This window comes from Xenopus tropicalis, chromosome 4 (assembly GCF_000004195.4).
Source record: "Xenopus tropicalis strain Nigerian chromosome 4, UCB_Xtro_10.0, whole genome shotgun sequence".
NCBI lineage: Eukaryota > Metazoa > Chordata > Amphibia > Anura > Pipidae > Xenopus > Xenopus tropicalis.
Window position 1 is genome coordinate 103327117 of NC_030680.2, and position 15475 is coordinate 103342591.

General features: G+C 37.0%; 1 protein-coding gene across 1 annotated transcript in view; it reads left to right on the plus strand.

The window, feature by feature from the left end:
* The window catches only part of plppr4 (phospholipid phosphatase related 4), a 40390-nt gene extending 26280 nt beyond the window's left edge, over nt 1-14110 (plus strand). Inside the window, exons 5-7 of the mRNA XM_002933790.5 lie at nt 667-724; nt 8296-8469; nt 9623-14110. Coding sequence (XP_002933836.2) covers nt 667-724; nt 8296-8469; nt 9623-10966 — 1576 coding nt within the window. The 3' untranslated portion in view covers nt 10967-14110. The remainder of the gene's footprint in view (nt 1-666; nt 725-8295; nt 8470-9622) is intronic.
* The last annotated feature ends 1365 nt before the right edge of the window (nt 14111-15475 follow it).

Below are 15475 nucleotides of genomic sequence, written 5' to 3' on the forward strand. Positions count from 1 at the left end.
GGCAGGAAGTGTTCCTGGAAAATGCAGTCTTACTAGAAACAAATTGTAGGTAATAGTGAGGTTAATTGCTCAACATATGGCTTTCAGTGATTGGGTGATTATTTTGTAGGGTTTATAGTCAAGTGATAATAGTTGTGCAGTAACCGGCCCTCTTCCAATCATCCTGCATCTGATATCTTAGACTTGGCACCATTTTTGACTGTGGGGTCCTATAAAGTCAATTGCTGACCAACTCCTGTCCTGTTAATTATCACTCTTGCACAAATTGAAAATAAAAAAAATATTTTTATTACGTTGACCCCATGCCTTTAGTAGATTTTAACAGTTATGGAATTAAAAAAATTTGTTTTAATATGCGCAAGTGGGATAATTAACACATTGTTGTCCATTTTTGTTACAATGCATTTTCTTGTGCACAAATACATGCATTTAAGTAAGTATGTTGATAGCCTCTGGTTAGTTCACAATTGAAATACATCCCTGCACTGTACAGAAAGGGGTTGTGTCTCTTAGATCTTTGCTGCACAGCAGAAGCCTATTGTTCTTTGTGGACCTATGGTCATGGAAGCAAGTCAGCATGTATCTACAGTTTGTACACTGAATGCTGCACTAATAAAGTTTTCCTCTAGAATTGTAAAACTTTCATTTTTGTCTTTTTTCTGCCAGAAAGTCGTTTCCTTCTCAACATGCAACCCTTGCAGCATTTGCAGCTGTCTACATTTCTGTAAGTAGATTGTCTTCAGATCTATCTAGTCCTTATAGTTTATACAAAAAGGTATTCCTGAAAATTGGACCAAAACAGATCAAAATATCTAAAACTTAAAAGTACATTTAAAAAAAACAAGAGAGATCAAGTGACCATTCTCCCTAATCCTTCACCTAACTGCCCAAGCTCCCTCCTGCCGCTGCTCCAAACCCTCCAGCCCAACAGTTTGGGGACCACTGCCATAGGTATTAACAAAGTCAACTGATTCCTTGTAGTGAAGATTGACTTAAGGGTATTCATATTGTTATTTCTTACAGTTAATTGTATAACATGCAGTAAATCACACTGGAAGATGTTGGAAAATAATTTACTTTTGTACACATTTTTTTTTATTTTACATAGTTTGATCTTTTTGCGTATTTCATTACTCTGTCTTATTATGTCACTTGATGTCGCTGGACATGCATTAATGCATACATTGTATGCTCAATGACGTTTAGTGTCAAATTCAAATAGCTCTCCTTTTTTTGTTTTGATTGCCCAAGCCAGCTCTGGGATTCCCAGACCCTTGCTAAGCTTTGCTGTTGTCTGTCCTGCTGGTTTTGACTTCTTGCCTGGTTTTTTACATTACATTTTCACTGTGACTCTTACCCCTTTTGTAACGTGGTCTTTGGATCCACCTTGGCAGTGTGTAGGATCCTTGCCAGAACCGTAGCAGAAAGTTATGGGGCCCCAAAAGGCCATTGGTGAAGGCCAGTGTTGGCAAGGCTCTCCTGCTACACCTAAGAGGTTGGTAATAGCTTCTTTAATCTACAAGCTGTAATAGAATTACTGCATAAAGCAGCTTAAATGTAAACCCTACTTAATCTATGAACAATTTTCATATAAATATACTTTTTAGAAGTATGTGCCATTTGATAATCCTAAATAGATAATCCTAAATAGAAAATTGCCATTTTAAATAGTAAATACTCATAGGATTCACAGTGCACACAAACAAGCCAAGGCACACATACATGCTAGGCCCCATCAGCCAATTAATGGACAGAGTTTTGTCTTTTGCTCCCACACATCTTCCAGTTAGAGCTGCATTATTTCTGGTCATGTGATCTCTGAGGGAGCACACAGCCCATCACTAAATGGTGACTCAAGGGAAAAGATTTAAAAGGGCAATATTTACAGATATATATATATATATATATATATATATATATATATATATATATTCTAGTTTGGAAACATTTTAATGGGCTACTTAATATGATATTAACTATATTTTGGTTAAATATTCATTCTTGGGGTATAGTTTTCATTTAATTGAGGCACTCCCTTTTGCAAAAAATATATGTATACACAAATAGAGAGCGAGCCAGAGAGAACCACATTTACTATCCTCTGAAAATAAGTAAATATCCTTGATTTCCTGTGATTGGTAGAAGGAAGCAGAGTAGGGAGTTTCAGATCAATTTGAGTAAAAAATATCACCATGAACTTTGCTTTTTCTACCTCAGGTGTACACAGTTCACAAATACTATACTGTACTAAAGAAATGTGTTGTGAGTGATGAAATACATTACATACATAAAAGAAAATAAAATGAAAACACTGAGATTGATCAGCAAGTTAGAGGGAGAAAGGAGCACACAGTGGCAAAGTGAGGCTGGAGCTAAGTAACAGAGATAGGTGTATAATTTTACCTAGAGAAATAGTTGTAATAACCAAAATGGTGTCTTATTTATATGTTCTGAAAAATAGCCTTTTCATTTCACCCGGTGCTAGTGTTCTATACTATAGGAGAAACCTAATTCTTGATATTTCCATAAGATTGCACTCTTATTTCCCATTGAGTCTAGCAAAAAGTATAAAAGCCTATCCACCCCCACAAAGGCTTTACTTGTCTCCTCTCTCTTTATATGCAATTCATTCATTTATATGCAGTTTAACTGACATTCACAATGCTATGATTGTCTAATTAACGATACTACTTGGAACATAATGACATTATAATTCCTGATTTATACCAGTGTTGACCAACCTGAACACCCACTGTTATAATTGAATAGCAATTTTCCTAATTCTCCAACAGTCACAGGTTGCCAGGGCCTGGTGGGAGTTATAATTTAACATCAACTGAAGTGCCATAGTTTGACCAACCCTGCTTTATACAGGGCCCTGAAAATTATATTTGCCCTATTTCCATTAAAAGTAAATTGCTAACTCGGTCCTCAAGGTATGTATAAAACTGATTAGGTGCATCCAGATCAAAAACGATTAATATGTAGTTAATAATGTAACTTTTCGAACACAGAACTACAGTGGATATAAAAAGTCTACACACCCCTGGTAAAATGTCAGGTTCCTGTGCTGTACAAAAATGAGACAAAGATAAATCATTTCAGAACTTTTTCCACCTTAAATGTGACCTATAAACTGTACCACTCAATTGAAAAACAAACTGAAATCTTTCAGGTGGAGGGAAGAAAACAAAAAAACTAAAATAATGTGGTTGCATAAGTGTGCACACCCTCTTCTAACCAGGGATGTAGCTGTTTTCAGAATTAAGCAATCACATTCAAAATCATGTTAAATAGGATTCAGCATACACCTGCCATCATTTAAAGTGCCTCTAATTAACCCCAAATAAAGTTCAGCTGCTCTAGTTGGTCTTTCCTGACATTTTTTTAGTCGCATCTCACAGCAAAAGCCATGGTCCCCAGAGAGTTTCCAAAGCATCAGAGGGATCTCATTGTTAAAAGATATCAGTCAGGAGAAGATACAAAAGAATTTCCAAGGCATTAGATATACCATGGAACACAGTGAAGACAGTCATCACCAAGTGGAGAAAATATGGCACAACAGTGACATTACCAAGAACTGGACGTCCCTCCAAAACTGATGAAAAGACGAGAAGAAAACTGGTCAGGGAGGCTACCAAGAGACCTACAGCAACATTAAAGGAGCAGCAGGGATATCTGGCAAGTACTGGCTGTGTGGTACATGTGACAACAATCTCCCGTATTCTTCATATGTCTGGGCTATGGGGTAGAGTGGCAAGGGGAAAGCCTTTTCTTACGAAGAAAAACATCCAAGCCAGGCTACATTTTGCAAAAACAAGTCTCCCAAAAGCATGTGGGAAAAGGTGTTATGGTCTGATAAAACCAAGGTTGAACTTTTTGGCCATAATTGCAAAAAATATGTTTGGCACTAAAACAATGCTGCACATCACCAAAAGAATACCATACCCACAGTGAAGCATGGTGGTGGCAGCATCATGCTTTGGGGCTGTTTTTCTTCAGCTGGAACTGGGGCCTTAGTTAAGATAGAGGGAATTATGAACAGTTCCAAATACCAGTCAATATTGGCACAAAACCTTCAGGCTTCTGCCAGAAAGCTGAACATGAGGAGGAACTTCATCTTTCAGCATGACAACGACCCAAAGCATACATCCAAATCAACAAAGAAATGGCTTTACCGGACGAAGATTAAAGTTTTGGAATGGCCCAGCCAGAGCCCAGACCTGAAACCGATTGAAAATCTGTGGGGTGATCTGAAGAGGGCTGTGCACAGGAGATGCCCTCGCAATCTGACAGATTTGGAGTGTTTCTGCAAAGAAGAGTGGGCAAATCTTGCAAAGTCATAATGTGCCATGCTGATAAACTCATACCCAAAAAGACTGAGTGCTGTAATAAAATCAAAAGGTGCTTCAACAAAGTATTAGTTTAAGCGTGTGCACATTTATGCAACTACATTATTTTAGTTTTTTTGGTTTTCTTCCCTCCACCTAAAAGATTTCAGTTTGTTTTTCAATTGAGTGCTACAGTTTATAGGTCACATTAAAGGTGGAAAAAGTTCTGAAATGATTTATCTTTGTCTCATTTTTGTACAGCACAGGAACCTGACATTTTATCAGGGGCGTGTAGACTTTTTATATCCAATGTACATTCCTATGCACTCTGCTCACTTCAGCACGGTAATATGGACAGTTCACTTGTGTTCTTTTGGTAGAAAACATGGTGCATGAGATACTTAATTTTGTATATCTTTGTAAAAAACATGTTACAAATAGCGAATAACCTTTTCTTGTATAGCTCAATTACAAAATGTTCAGCACAGATCCTGAGGTTGTTTATACCAACTGGTCTGCTGCTAAACACCTACAGTATGATGGAATTCTAGCTTATTGCTGTGTAACTGAATAACCAGCCATAACAGAAAAAAACCTTATACATAACCCCTGTGGAACTAATGATTGCATTAGTGGCACTTTTTCTAAATTTTCTACCTGGAAAACTATTATAATGGGAGAAATAACATTGCAAGCGCTTTCTTATGGCTTAAAATAAATGTTAATGGCATGCAAGAGGTTAACCAGCTTAAAGGAGAAGGAAAGGCTAAGTCACTTGGGGGTGCCAAAATGTTAGGCACCCCCAAGTGACTTAGATCGCTTACCTTGTACCCCGGGATGGTGCCCCTGTACAGAGAGAACAGCACCAGCCCGGGGTAGCTGCAATCGCTTCCTCCTTCCTCTTTTTTCTTCCGGCGAAATCCGTCAGCCGGCGCATGTGCAGTAGAGTGAAAAGTCGACTTTCTTGTTTAAGTTCGGCTTTTCACTCTACAGCGCAAGCGAATAGGAAGTAGGAAGCGCTCGCTGCTACCCCGGGGCTGTTCTCTCCGTACAGGGGCACCAGCCCGGGGTAAAAGGTAAGCGATCTAAGTCACTTGGGGGTGCCTAACATTTTGGCACCCCCGAGTGACTTAGCCTTTCCTTCTCCTTTAAGTCACTTGGTCATAAAGTTCTATGGAAGAAACAGTTTTGCATATGAAATATTCAGTTACATTTAGAAGCGTATAAGATCAGATTTTGACTGACACAATGACAAGCTTTTAACTGTGCTGAAAATACATCTCTCTCCCTCCTACGTTTAAATGGTGAAAGCAGCCAAGGCAGGCAGCCAACCTTGCACAAGTATCAATTAATTCTTCAGGGAAAGCAGTCATGTTCTGTTCAGTCCCACACATTAACCCACTTCAAGTTACAGGAGAATGCATCCCACTTCTGTTTTTCTGCTGTAGCGCATATTATAGATGGAGGCTGAGCTGTATTCTTTACCAAAGTCTATACTGAATAGAGGCAGAACCTTACTATAACCGAATGTACTGGGTATCAGAGCTAAATTTATACATCCCCTGACAGAAATGCACAGAAATCTCTCCCCTTCAGAACCAGTAAAAAATATCTACACAGATTCACAGTGGATCCTTCCTGCCCTATAAATATACACATATTATCCCATTGTCTTAGTCCTGTGGCCCCTTGGATAGAACTACCAATGACTGCACTACAAATCATTGAAAGGAGAAGGAAAGCTAATAAAGAGTTAATCTCAAGCTGCAGGCATACCTTCAGTTCTCTCAATAGTGCCCTTAAGTCTCCCCATATTTCACCTGTTCAGAGCATCAGAAGCCAAACAAGAAGAAAAAACACTGAGCTGTGTAAAGAAAGTTCCCATAATGCCTCGCTCCTGCACAGAGACCCAGACCAGTGTACATGTTCAGTTTGTAAGACTATGAGAAAGCTTCCTGCTGATTGGCTCAGATCCACATTCCTAAGGGGGGGGAGTTCTTAGCATTCTTGAGGGAGGGGAGAGAAGGAGAAGGGAGAGAGGAGAGAGCTGCATGTCTCTGGCACAGGAAAACAGACACAACAAATCTTTTGACAGAGAGAACTTTTCTGTGAGTGCTTATGGCTGTATTTACATAGCCCTTTCTGATAAATCTTACTTAGTTTTTACCTTTCTTTCTCCTTTAAACATGTAATAAACCCAACAGGATTGTTTTGCTCAGATATTATGAATTATATCTTAGTTTGGATCAAGTACAAGGCACTGTTTTATTATTATGGAGAAATGGGAAGTCTGTTCTAAAAATCTGAATTATGTGATTAAAATGGAGTCTAGGGAGACTGCCTTCCTGTAATTTGGAGCTTTCTGCATAATGGATTTCTGGATAACGGATCTTGTACCTGTATAAGTTTTTCCATTTGGATACCAAGGTTTTGGCCTTCAAATACCTTGAACACTGGCTAAATCTGGGTCAAATGGTAAGGTCACTGGCCAATTGTATTAATGCAACGTCACCAGCAATGTCTGTCACAAAATTATAAAATATTCAGTGAACCCCAAAGATTAATACATGTTCCACCAATACAATACATTAATACATGTTCCACCAATTGATCTGATGGAGGTGGCTGTTCCAACTTTTCCATTGCCAGTGTATTACCTGCCTCGTCTTTAAGAAAATCCAATTAAAATATGCAAATTGTCTCTGAGTGTTTTTTTCCTATTAAACCCTCCCCCCATCAATTGGCTCCAGACTGTTACCGTAATAAAAATGTAAAAGAAGAAATTAAAACATTTTGCATCAAGCAGGGCTATATAATTCATTTTTGTCAAGGTCACAGTATCTGGGATTCCCTATACATAATAAAATAAAACAGCGTTAGGCTAATTATTGCATAAGATAAAACATTAGTCTTGGTTAAATCTATATTTAAAAAAATAAAATAGAAGAAATGGGAAAGGTACAAAGTATTCCAGATAGATTCATGGATACATGGCTGCCATATTAGGTTAAAATTGAAGTGGTCCATTTACTAACTGTTTGGGTTTTTTTCAGATTCTAATTTTTTAGTGCTAAAAGTCGCAAAAAAAATTTTTTTGTTACGACTTTTTCAAGATTTACTTTTTTTACTAAAAAGCCGAATCCGACAGTTTACTAGCTAAAGCTTGTCGAGATCATGTAGAAGTCAATGGCAGAGCTCTCTTCTCTTTCCTGGAAGAACTTTCTTTGCTACTAAACTTTAGAGGATTTTGAATGTTTGATGCTGGTTTTGGTGCGAAAATTTGTACAGTTGCAAGTTATATGCGGCAAGTCGGAAAATTCTGAGTTTTCAAAACTTTTCTGCAATGTTTCCAACACATGCTTTTTTATTTCAGATTCTTTGATAAATGTCAGACATTCTTGGAGATGAATACAAAGTACAGATAATACACGGGAGCACTTACCGCTCGAACCCAAGTGTGCTACTCGCAGACCAACTCCCAGATGGGTCCCAACAACAGGAAATAGAAAAAACAGTAGCGGAGCACCACAAGGATAAAAGTCAGTCTTTATTCCATCATTTATAAAAGGCACATGTAAATCCAAACAGACATGCGCTTTACGCATTTCGTGGCATCCCAAAACTTCCTCAGAAGCATCCTTCTGAGGAAATGGCGGGATTCCACGAAACTTCTAAAGCGTAGGTCCCTTTGGATTTACATGTGCCTTTTATAGATGATGGAATAAAGACTGATTTTACTTTTATCCTTGTGGTGCTCCGCTACTATTTTTTCTATTCTTGGAGATGAGTTTATTTGAATTTTTTTTTTAAATAAAAAAAGAGGGAAGTTATAGTTTTAATAATTCTGCCCCTAAATGTTGCAGAATAATAATGATATATAAAGCACAAAATACACTCTTCTTCTTTAAACATAAACCCACAATTAAAAAAAAATCTTATTTCTCTCATTTTTTTTCTTTCATAGATGTACTTCAACGCTACATTAACAGACTCCTCTAAGCTGCTGAAACCATTGTTGGTGTTTTCCTTTATAATATGTGGAATTATATGTGGCCTCACACGTATAACGCAGTACAAGAATCACCCTATTGATGTTTACAGTGGATTTTTACTGGGAGGAGGCATTGCTATATATTTGGTAAGGAACTTATTTACACAACCGCTCAGTACACATTGTTACAAATCACTGTCTAATGAAAAAAGAATTTCCAGATGGAGCATTTCCATATAGTGCAAGCAGAGCACACAGCACACTATTCATTTCACTAGGAGAAAGAATGTGACTGTATGGCTTAGATATTTAAATCTATGTTAGCTGTGTACAGCACTCCTAGTACAATCTTAAAATTAGATTATTTGCATCATAAGCTGAGTAAAGGCATGTTCTAGAAAAGACAGAAGGTGATATTCTAGTTATATATTGCATATTTAGCAAAAAATGAAAATTTCATCTTAATTTCATCCCTTGATAAATATTCCCCCTAAAATTCTATACAAGGAAAAACAGAGCATTCCTCTCTGTGAACTGTGTTGAGCTCTACCCTATGTTAAAATATATGCTAGAGTTGTGTATGAGGCGAATCAGGTATGAATTCTGCATTTCTGTATTTGGCAGCTATTACAAACCAGTTATACTATTCGATTAAATCATTCAACAGAATGGTAGTCTAGGTTAGTTTGGCACTAAATTACATCCAAATCAGTATTTACACGTAATTTACAAAGTTTTATTTTGTAAAGTAAAAAAAACCTTCTCTATTTGTCAATTCAGGGTTAGAAATCAAAACCAGTTGTAAACACAAACATGTGTACTCTGGTCTACCTCCTATTTTAAATAAACCTTCTTGAAAAACATGTTGTATATAATAGATTTTGCCGTAACCAGTTCTGTCCGTAGTTCAAAGCTTTGCAGAAGACTATTTTACAGACACAGCCAGCAAGTTTTCACATTTTGTCTCATCATGTCCAGACACCATTTTTTAGTATTAAATCCTGCCTCTAGATGGTGCTAGAGGGCAAAGACTTGCCAGCAAAACTCAATAGAAAACGCCATAGATCACCTGGTGGCAAATTTTGGTATTTTTTTCCCTTTATTAACACAAAAGACATAACATGGTAAAGGTATTTGGCTACAGTTGTATGTGGCAAAGGGTTCCCTCATCAAAGCTCAGACCATAAAACTCATAACTATAGCACGATGGGATTGACACTAACATTTACTGCCAACATTGTACTTCAGTTTCAATTAATGTGTAACTATGCTTTTATCATCCACGTTTTCCTATGTTTAGGGACTTTATGCTGTAGGAAACTTTCAGCCGAGTGAAGACAACATTCCTCAGAAGCCACCTCCTCCACTTAGAGAACCTCTACGATCTTTAACAGAAATAAGTCAAGATGCCAATAGGATTCTACCAGGAAAGAATGGCAACAGCACTGATGGTATCGCTGCCCATCATGTAGAAAATATCTTGACCCGAAATCATAGAGAGTCAAGCTCTCTCACAAATATTAAGAGAGCAAGTACTGATGTAGAAGTAATCACACCACGAAGCCCTATGGGAAAAGAAAACATGGTAACATTTAGCAATACTTTGCCAAGGGTGCATACACCATCTTTAGAAGATCCAGCTAGAAGAAATGCAACAATTCACGCATCAATGGATTCAGCACGTTCAAAGCAACTCCTTTCCCAATGGAAGACAAAAAATGAAAGCCGTAAGCTATCTTTGCAGGTCATTGAGACTGAGGCTGGGCTTTCCCCACAAAGGATAATAGAAATGAGGTCAAGCTCTGAACCAGTGAGGGTTGGTGTTAATGGAGAGCACATTGGACCAGGCAATTCTTACCTTAAATTGCAACCTGGCAGTGTTCCAGGTTGCAACAATACTGGAATACCTGGTGGGCCAAGAGTCTCAATTCAGTCACGGCCTGGATCCTCCCAGTTAGTGCACATTCCTGAAGAAACTCACGAGAATATCCTTACCACATCTCCAAAATGTAGTTCTGCCAGATCAAAATGGCTTAAAGTGGCTGAGAAAAGTGTTGTTTGTCGAAGTAACAGTCAACCAAGAATCATGCAGGTAATAGCCATGTCAAAGCAGCAAGGAATGCTTCAAGGGAGTCCAAAGAGTTCAGAAGGAAGCACAGTTAGTTGCACTGGCTCGATCAGGTACAAGGCTCTTACAGAACACGAACCAACAAATATTGTACGAATTGAAGCCCATCCAGAAAACAACAGGCCAATTATCCAGATGCCTTTAGAAGGGGAAGGAAGTGGATCATGGAAATGGAAAGCTCCTGAGAAAGGTACCTTGCGGCAAGCCTACGAGCTGAATGACCTCAACAGAGACTCTGAGAGTTGTGAATCCTTAAAAGACAGTTTTGGAACAACGGAAAGAAAAAGAAGCAACATAGAAAATGATCACCTTCTTCATGGAATCACTACAATACGAGTTACACCAGTTGAGGGAAGTGAAATTGGGTCAGAGACTGTTTCTATTGCTTCGAGCCGAGATTCTACTCTACGAAGAAAAGGCAATATCATTTTAATCCCAGAGAGGAGTAACAGCCCTGAGAGCACTCGAAACATCTTCTACAAAGGAACTTCACCTACTCGCACATACAAAGAATGAAACAATATGTGAGATTTCCATTGGTTTAAGATAAATGAATACTACTTTGATAACGCTTGTGCTCTTATTAGTTTGGGAGATAATGCTAAAAATAGTATTACATGTGCCAAATTACTAATGATCAAATGATCTATGGTAAAACTTTCCTGAAGAATGGAGAAGATTTGGAACTGGTGCAGAAGGGTTGAAAAAAGCACAATGCATAGAAGTCAAACCAATGTGAAGAATTAAACGCATTATACAATCAATTTCCTTGAACAAAAAGCGACTGTAGGAAGAAATGCGATTTATCTAGAAAATGAGTAATGGACTTTAGACACTTTATTTCATGAATGTGCCAATTCAGACATATTATGACCTAAATAAAATAATTTATAGTTTTGACAGCAAAAATTAAAATTTATTTAATGTATAATATTTACATTTGCAGTTTATGCACTAAAATAACAATTAAAAGCAAAGATGTGGTGCTTTGAGCCTAGATAGCATATCAGCTAAAGCACATGAGGAATATTAATGTGTTCTTCTTTTGACAGTCAAGTTGCTTCTGTTAGGTAGTAGCGACTGCCTTTGTATAGAATAGGACATACAGCTCTGTAAATGTGGATCAATCACACTCAACGTTCCAGATTTTGGTGTGGATCCGTACACACTGTTAATTTTTACAAAGTGTGGGTATTATTCACCATGGTATTATTGTTTCTTTTGTTAGCTATTATTTCTGTATTCTGCTTAACATTTATTAAGTGCAGATCATACTAAAGAAATAAAGGTGCTCAATATTAGGGACATTCCTACTGACATTATTCATGAAGAATTTAGACACTCTGAATGTTTTTATCCTCATTTTATGATGTTCCTACCTTCACAATCCCACACCAAAACAGGGTTTAATGTATTATAGGCATAACGGTATACTATAATGTTTTTATGAGCAGCTAACTAAAAGATACTTATTAATGCAGAATACTGCAAAAATAACCTGTGGATGTTATTGGGAGCACCCCGTAGTAGACCTGGTGTTTACACAGATTTCATAAAAGATGCTTAAGTCAAGAGATGAACATGGTAGCACAAAGAAAGGCACAATACAAGGAATGTCTGTGAAGATGTAAGCAATATGGTAACTATAATGTAAGTTGTGGCATTTGGCACAGGAACATTTGTAGCATTGGTACAATTAGTAAAACAGTTACATCACAGCGCATTTAATCTGACAATGCTAGTTTAGTTGTATGGGTTGCTTAAAATGGCTTAAGTCATGGTCACTGTATTAGAAAGAATAGACATACACCATAAAAGATCCACAGAAACATAGTTCATGAAAGGAGGACAGCTCTGACTGTCAGATTTGACAAGTCACTGTTTTCCTGACTGGCATTTCAAGCAGCTTCAGGCCAATAAACTACTGTTGCAAAAGGAAGTCACCAATTAGACTGCTGGCAGTCTACTTTGTCACTCCAGAAGAAACCGATAATGGTAGTTGGCTCTTTACCAAAAACCATGTTTGACTTAGGGACATAATAATGCTTAAAGAGTACAGATAAGGGATTCTTACAAAATATTCTGAATCCAGATTTCCTTATATGGGTCTTTAGAGTATTTTCTAATAATTCCATGTGGAATTTCCCCTTTACTAAATATGCCTCCCCCCCAAGAGTTAAAATATTTCTAAATGTCTGTGCAACACATGTAGAGCAATATTCTGTCATACCTCCCTTTGCCCTTTTTGTCCTACATCCACACTCTCTATGCTACATGTCAGGCCACAAGAGAACAATGCTCAGTGCAGTGATGTGTTGCATTAAGAATGGTGCTGGCAGTGCAAGAGTTCTGGATATATGATAGGTGGTCATCTTCAAATTAAAGTCATTTTGATCTGTTTCTGACAAAGACCAACTTTAAAATATTATCAGATATCATTTTTAAAACCATTTGATCCAATTGAAAAGACTATATTATATAACATTTACATGTCTGGAGTGGAACATGTGCTTTTCATGCTCTGTACTGTTTTTCAGCAAATGGGGCTTTTTTAATTCTCCCTGAACTTATGTGACTATAGTTGTAAAAATAACAATAATCAATAAGAATACTGCAAAATGACAAGAGACATCAATATGCCTTCATATAGCTGAAAAACATGCAGCGTGCAGAGTGTTTATAAACCTCTAGTTTGTTTAGAGCACTAGATTGTACAGTTCAACACCATTCTGCGTATTTCTGAAAGCCACAACATGGGTAGAGTTTGTGTCAGGAAAGTAACCCATAATCTACCAGATGTTTTTCTTCATTATTCTAAATGAAATAGTCTAGTTAGCGCTAGTGCATTGCTATGGATCGTAGAAAGAGCGAACTCTGCCCATGTTATTGCATTATATCCTTGCATGCAATGAACCATTCACTGCAAACTCATGAATCCAGTAAATTACATTTTGCCCTTTTGGCATACCATTTTCTTCCCCTTTTGTCTTTCAGCAGTTTAGTAACCAATATAGAACTATAGTTTGAATGATTTCAACACTCAGTACAGTTCAGGTATAATGAGACATTTTCTGCTCAAGCGTTCCAAAGTCTTAAACATGATTTCTGAGTGTTTCAGCAAACCCTGAAACTGTGCTCTTTACATGAATCACATTCATGTAAATTATTTTATACTTAAAGTGCCAAAATCTGTTTTTTATAAATGCCGTAATAAAATCATAGTATATTGTGAAACACGGACTACAGATAAAACAAATTTAGTCACTTGTTTAAAGAGACACCTACATAGATATTTGATAAAGAAAAATGCCTTTTGTAAATGTCACCTTTGTTTACATTATACTAATACCTTAATTTCAAAACAATCAATTACCAGATGGCATCTTTTTAAATTTCTAATTTTCTTACTTGCTAAAGAGGGCACTAATTTCTTTGTGAGGCTGTGCTTTATTGAATAAAGACTATAAAATATGACTATGTTTTTCAACAAGAAATCCTCTATGTAAAGTAATGTGTTTAATAAAATGTTATGCAAATGTTTTCAAATGGAAAAATAATTTGTAAATTGCTATAAATGTATTTTATCTAAGTAAAAATCAATGCTATCATGTGAGTTTATTGTGTATAACATCACAAAATAAAGATAAAATCTCCTGTGCATTATCCTTTCCTCTGTATGATTTCAAGGTAATAAGAAGGTAAGGGGCAATTAATATTGCCACTTTTGTATATTGAAAGGTAAAACTGGGTTAGCATTTGTGCCCCCTTTTAACCCTTCTGACTTCTTACAGTACATTTACCTTATACTATTCAATTCAGATTTTATTTTGTATATAGGGTTCATCATTTAGCTCCAAAGATGTTTATAGAGATATATTGTAGTTCCAAAAATATTCAGGGCAGCAAAATGTTTTTCACTCCAGTTATTATTTTAATTGGCCATGTCCAGCTTATTTATATAAACGGTAGAGGTGCTGCTGAAACTACAAAACCCTCTCATATTTTTGATGTTACTGGGCCCTTAAGGGCACTGCCACACATGGTGGATTCTCAGCCTGGGGATAAATGCTTATTAATGTGCCTGCACTGGAGCCATAGAGGAACTTTCTTTCTGTATTTGCTACAAGCAATGCATTACTTTGTTATCCTGCAAACTACCAATGGAAATTAAGAAGGTAATACAGCCTTATGTTCCAAATACAGATAAAGGTACTAAAGAAAATAATGATACTTTATAAGGACTGCATTTCCTCACAGCATAGCCTAATTTGCAGGATTCTCTACTATTGGACTTCTTAACTATCTTTGCTATTGTTAATTATACTTGATTATCAGGGTTCCCGCAAAGACTGCCAGTCACATCCACAGGGGACAGAGTCATGTAACAAAGCACATGCCAAACTCTGTCATCTGCACAGTTAGTTCCCATTAAAAAATATTCACCCATCAAGATATAAGGCCTACACATTATCTTCTCACCACATTGTCCTAGAATTGTTGGACTGTTTATGATAAAAGAATCCATATCGGCTTTGCAATTATGAGAGCCTGGGAAAACATGAAAAGGGTTTTTAAGATGGGGCGTCACTAATTTCTTTTGTGCTTATTTAATGCATGGTACTTTTTTCCAGAACCTTTTGGGAATCCACCAACTGAATATTGATTTAAATTTGACAGCTTCTTCAGTGTAATTCTATAGAACCTTTATTTCCATCACAGTGTGATTTATTATGTATAAGCACAAGAAATAGCAAATATGTGCTGCTAGCTGGTATACTAAGAATGTGGAGGTGCAGAATAAAAAACCTAATTCTGCCTCTTTATAGATCCCAGGTAAGGCCTCATTTTGAGTATACAGTGCAGTTTTGGGCTCCAGCCCTTAAACGGGATATTATTGAGCTAGAAAGTATTCAGAGATGTGCAACTAAACTGGTAAAAGAGAATAATCAAACTATGGGGAAAGAATACCAAGTTTGGGGTATTCACCTGGAGAAAAGGTGTGTGCAAAGAAATATGATTACTCAT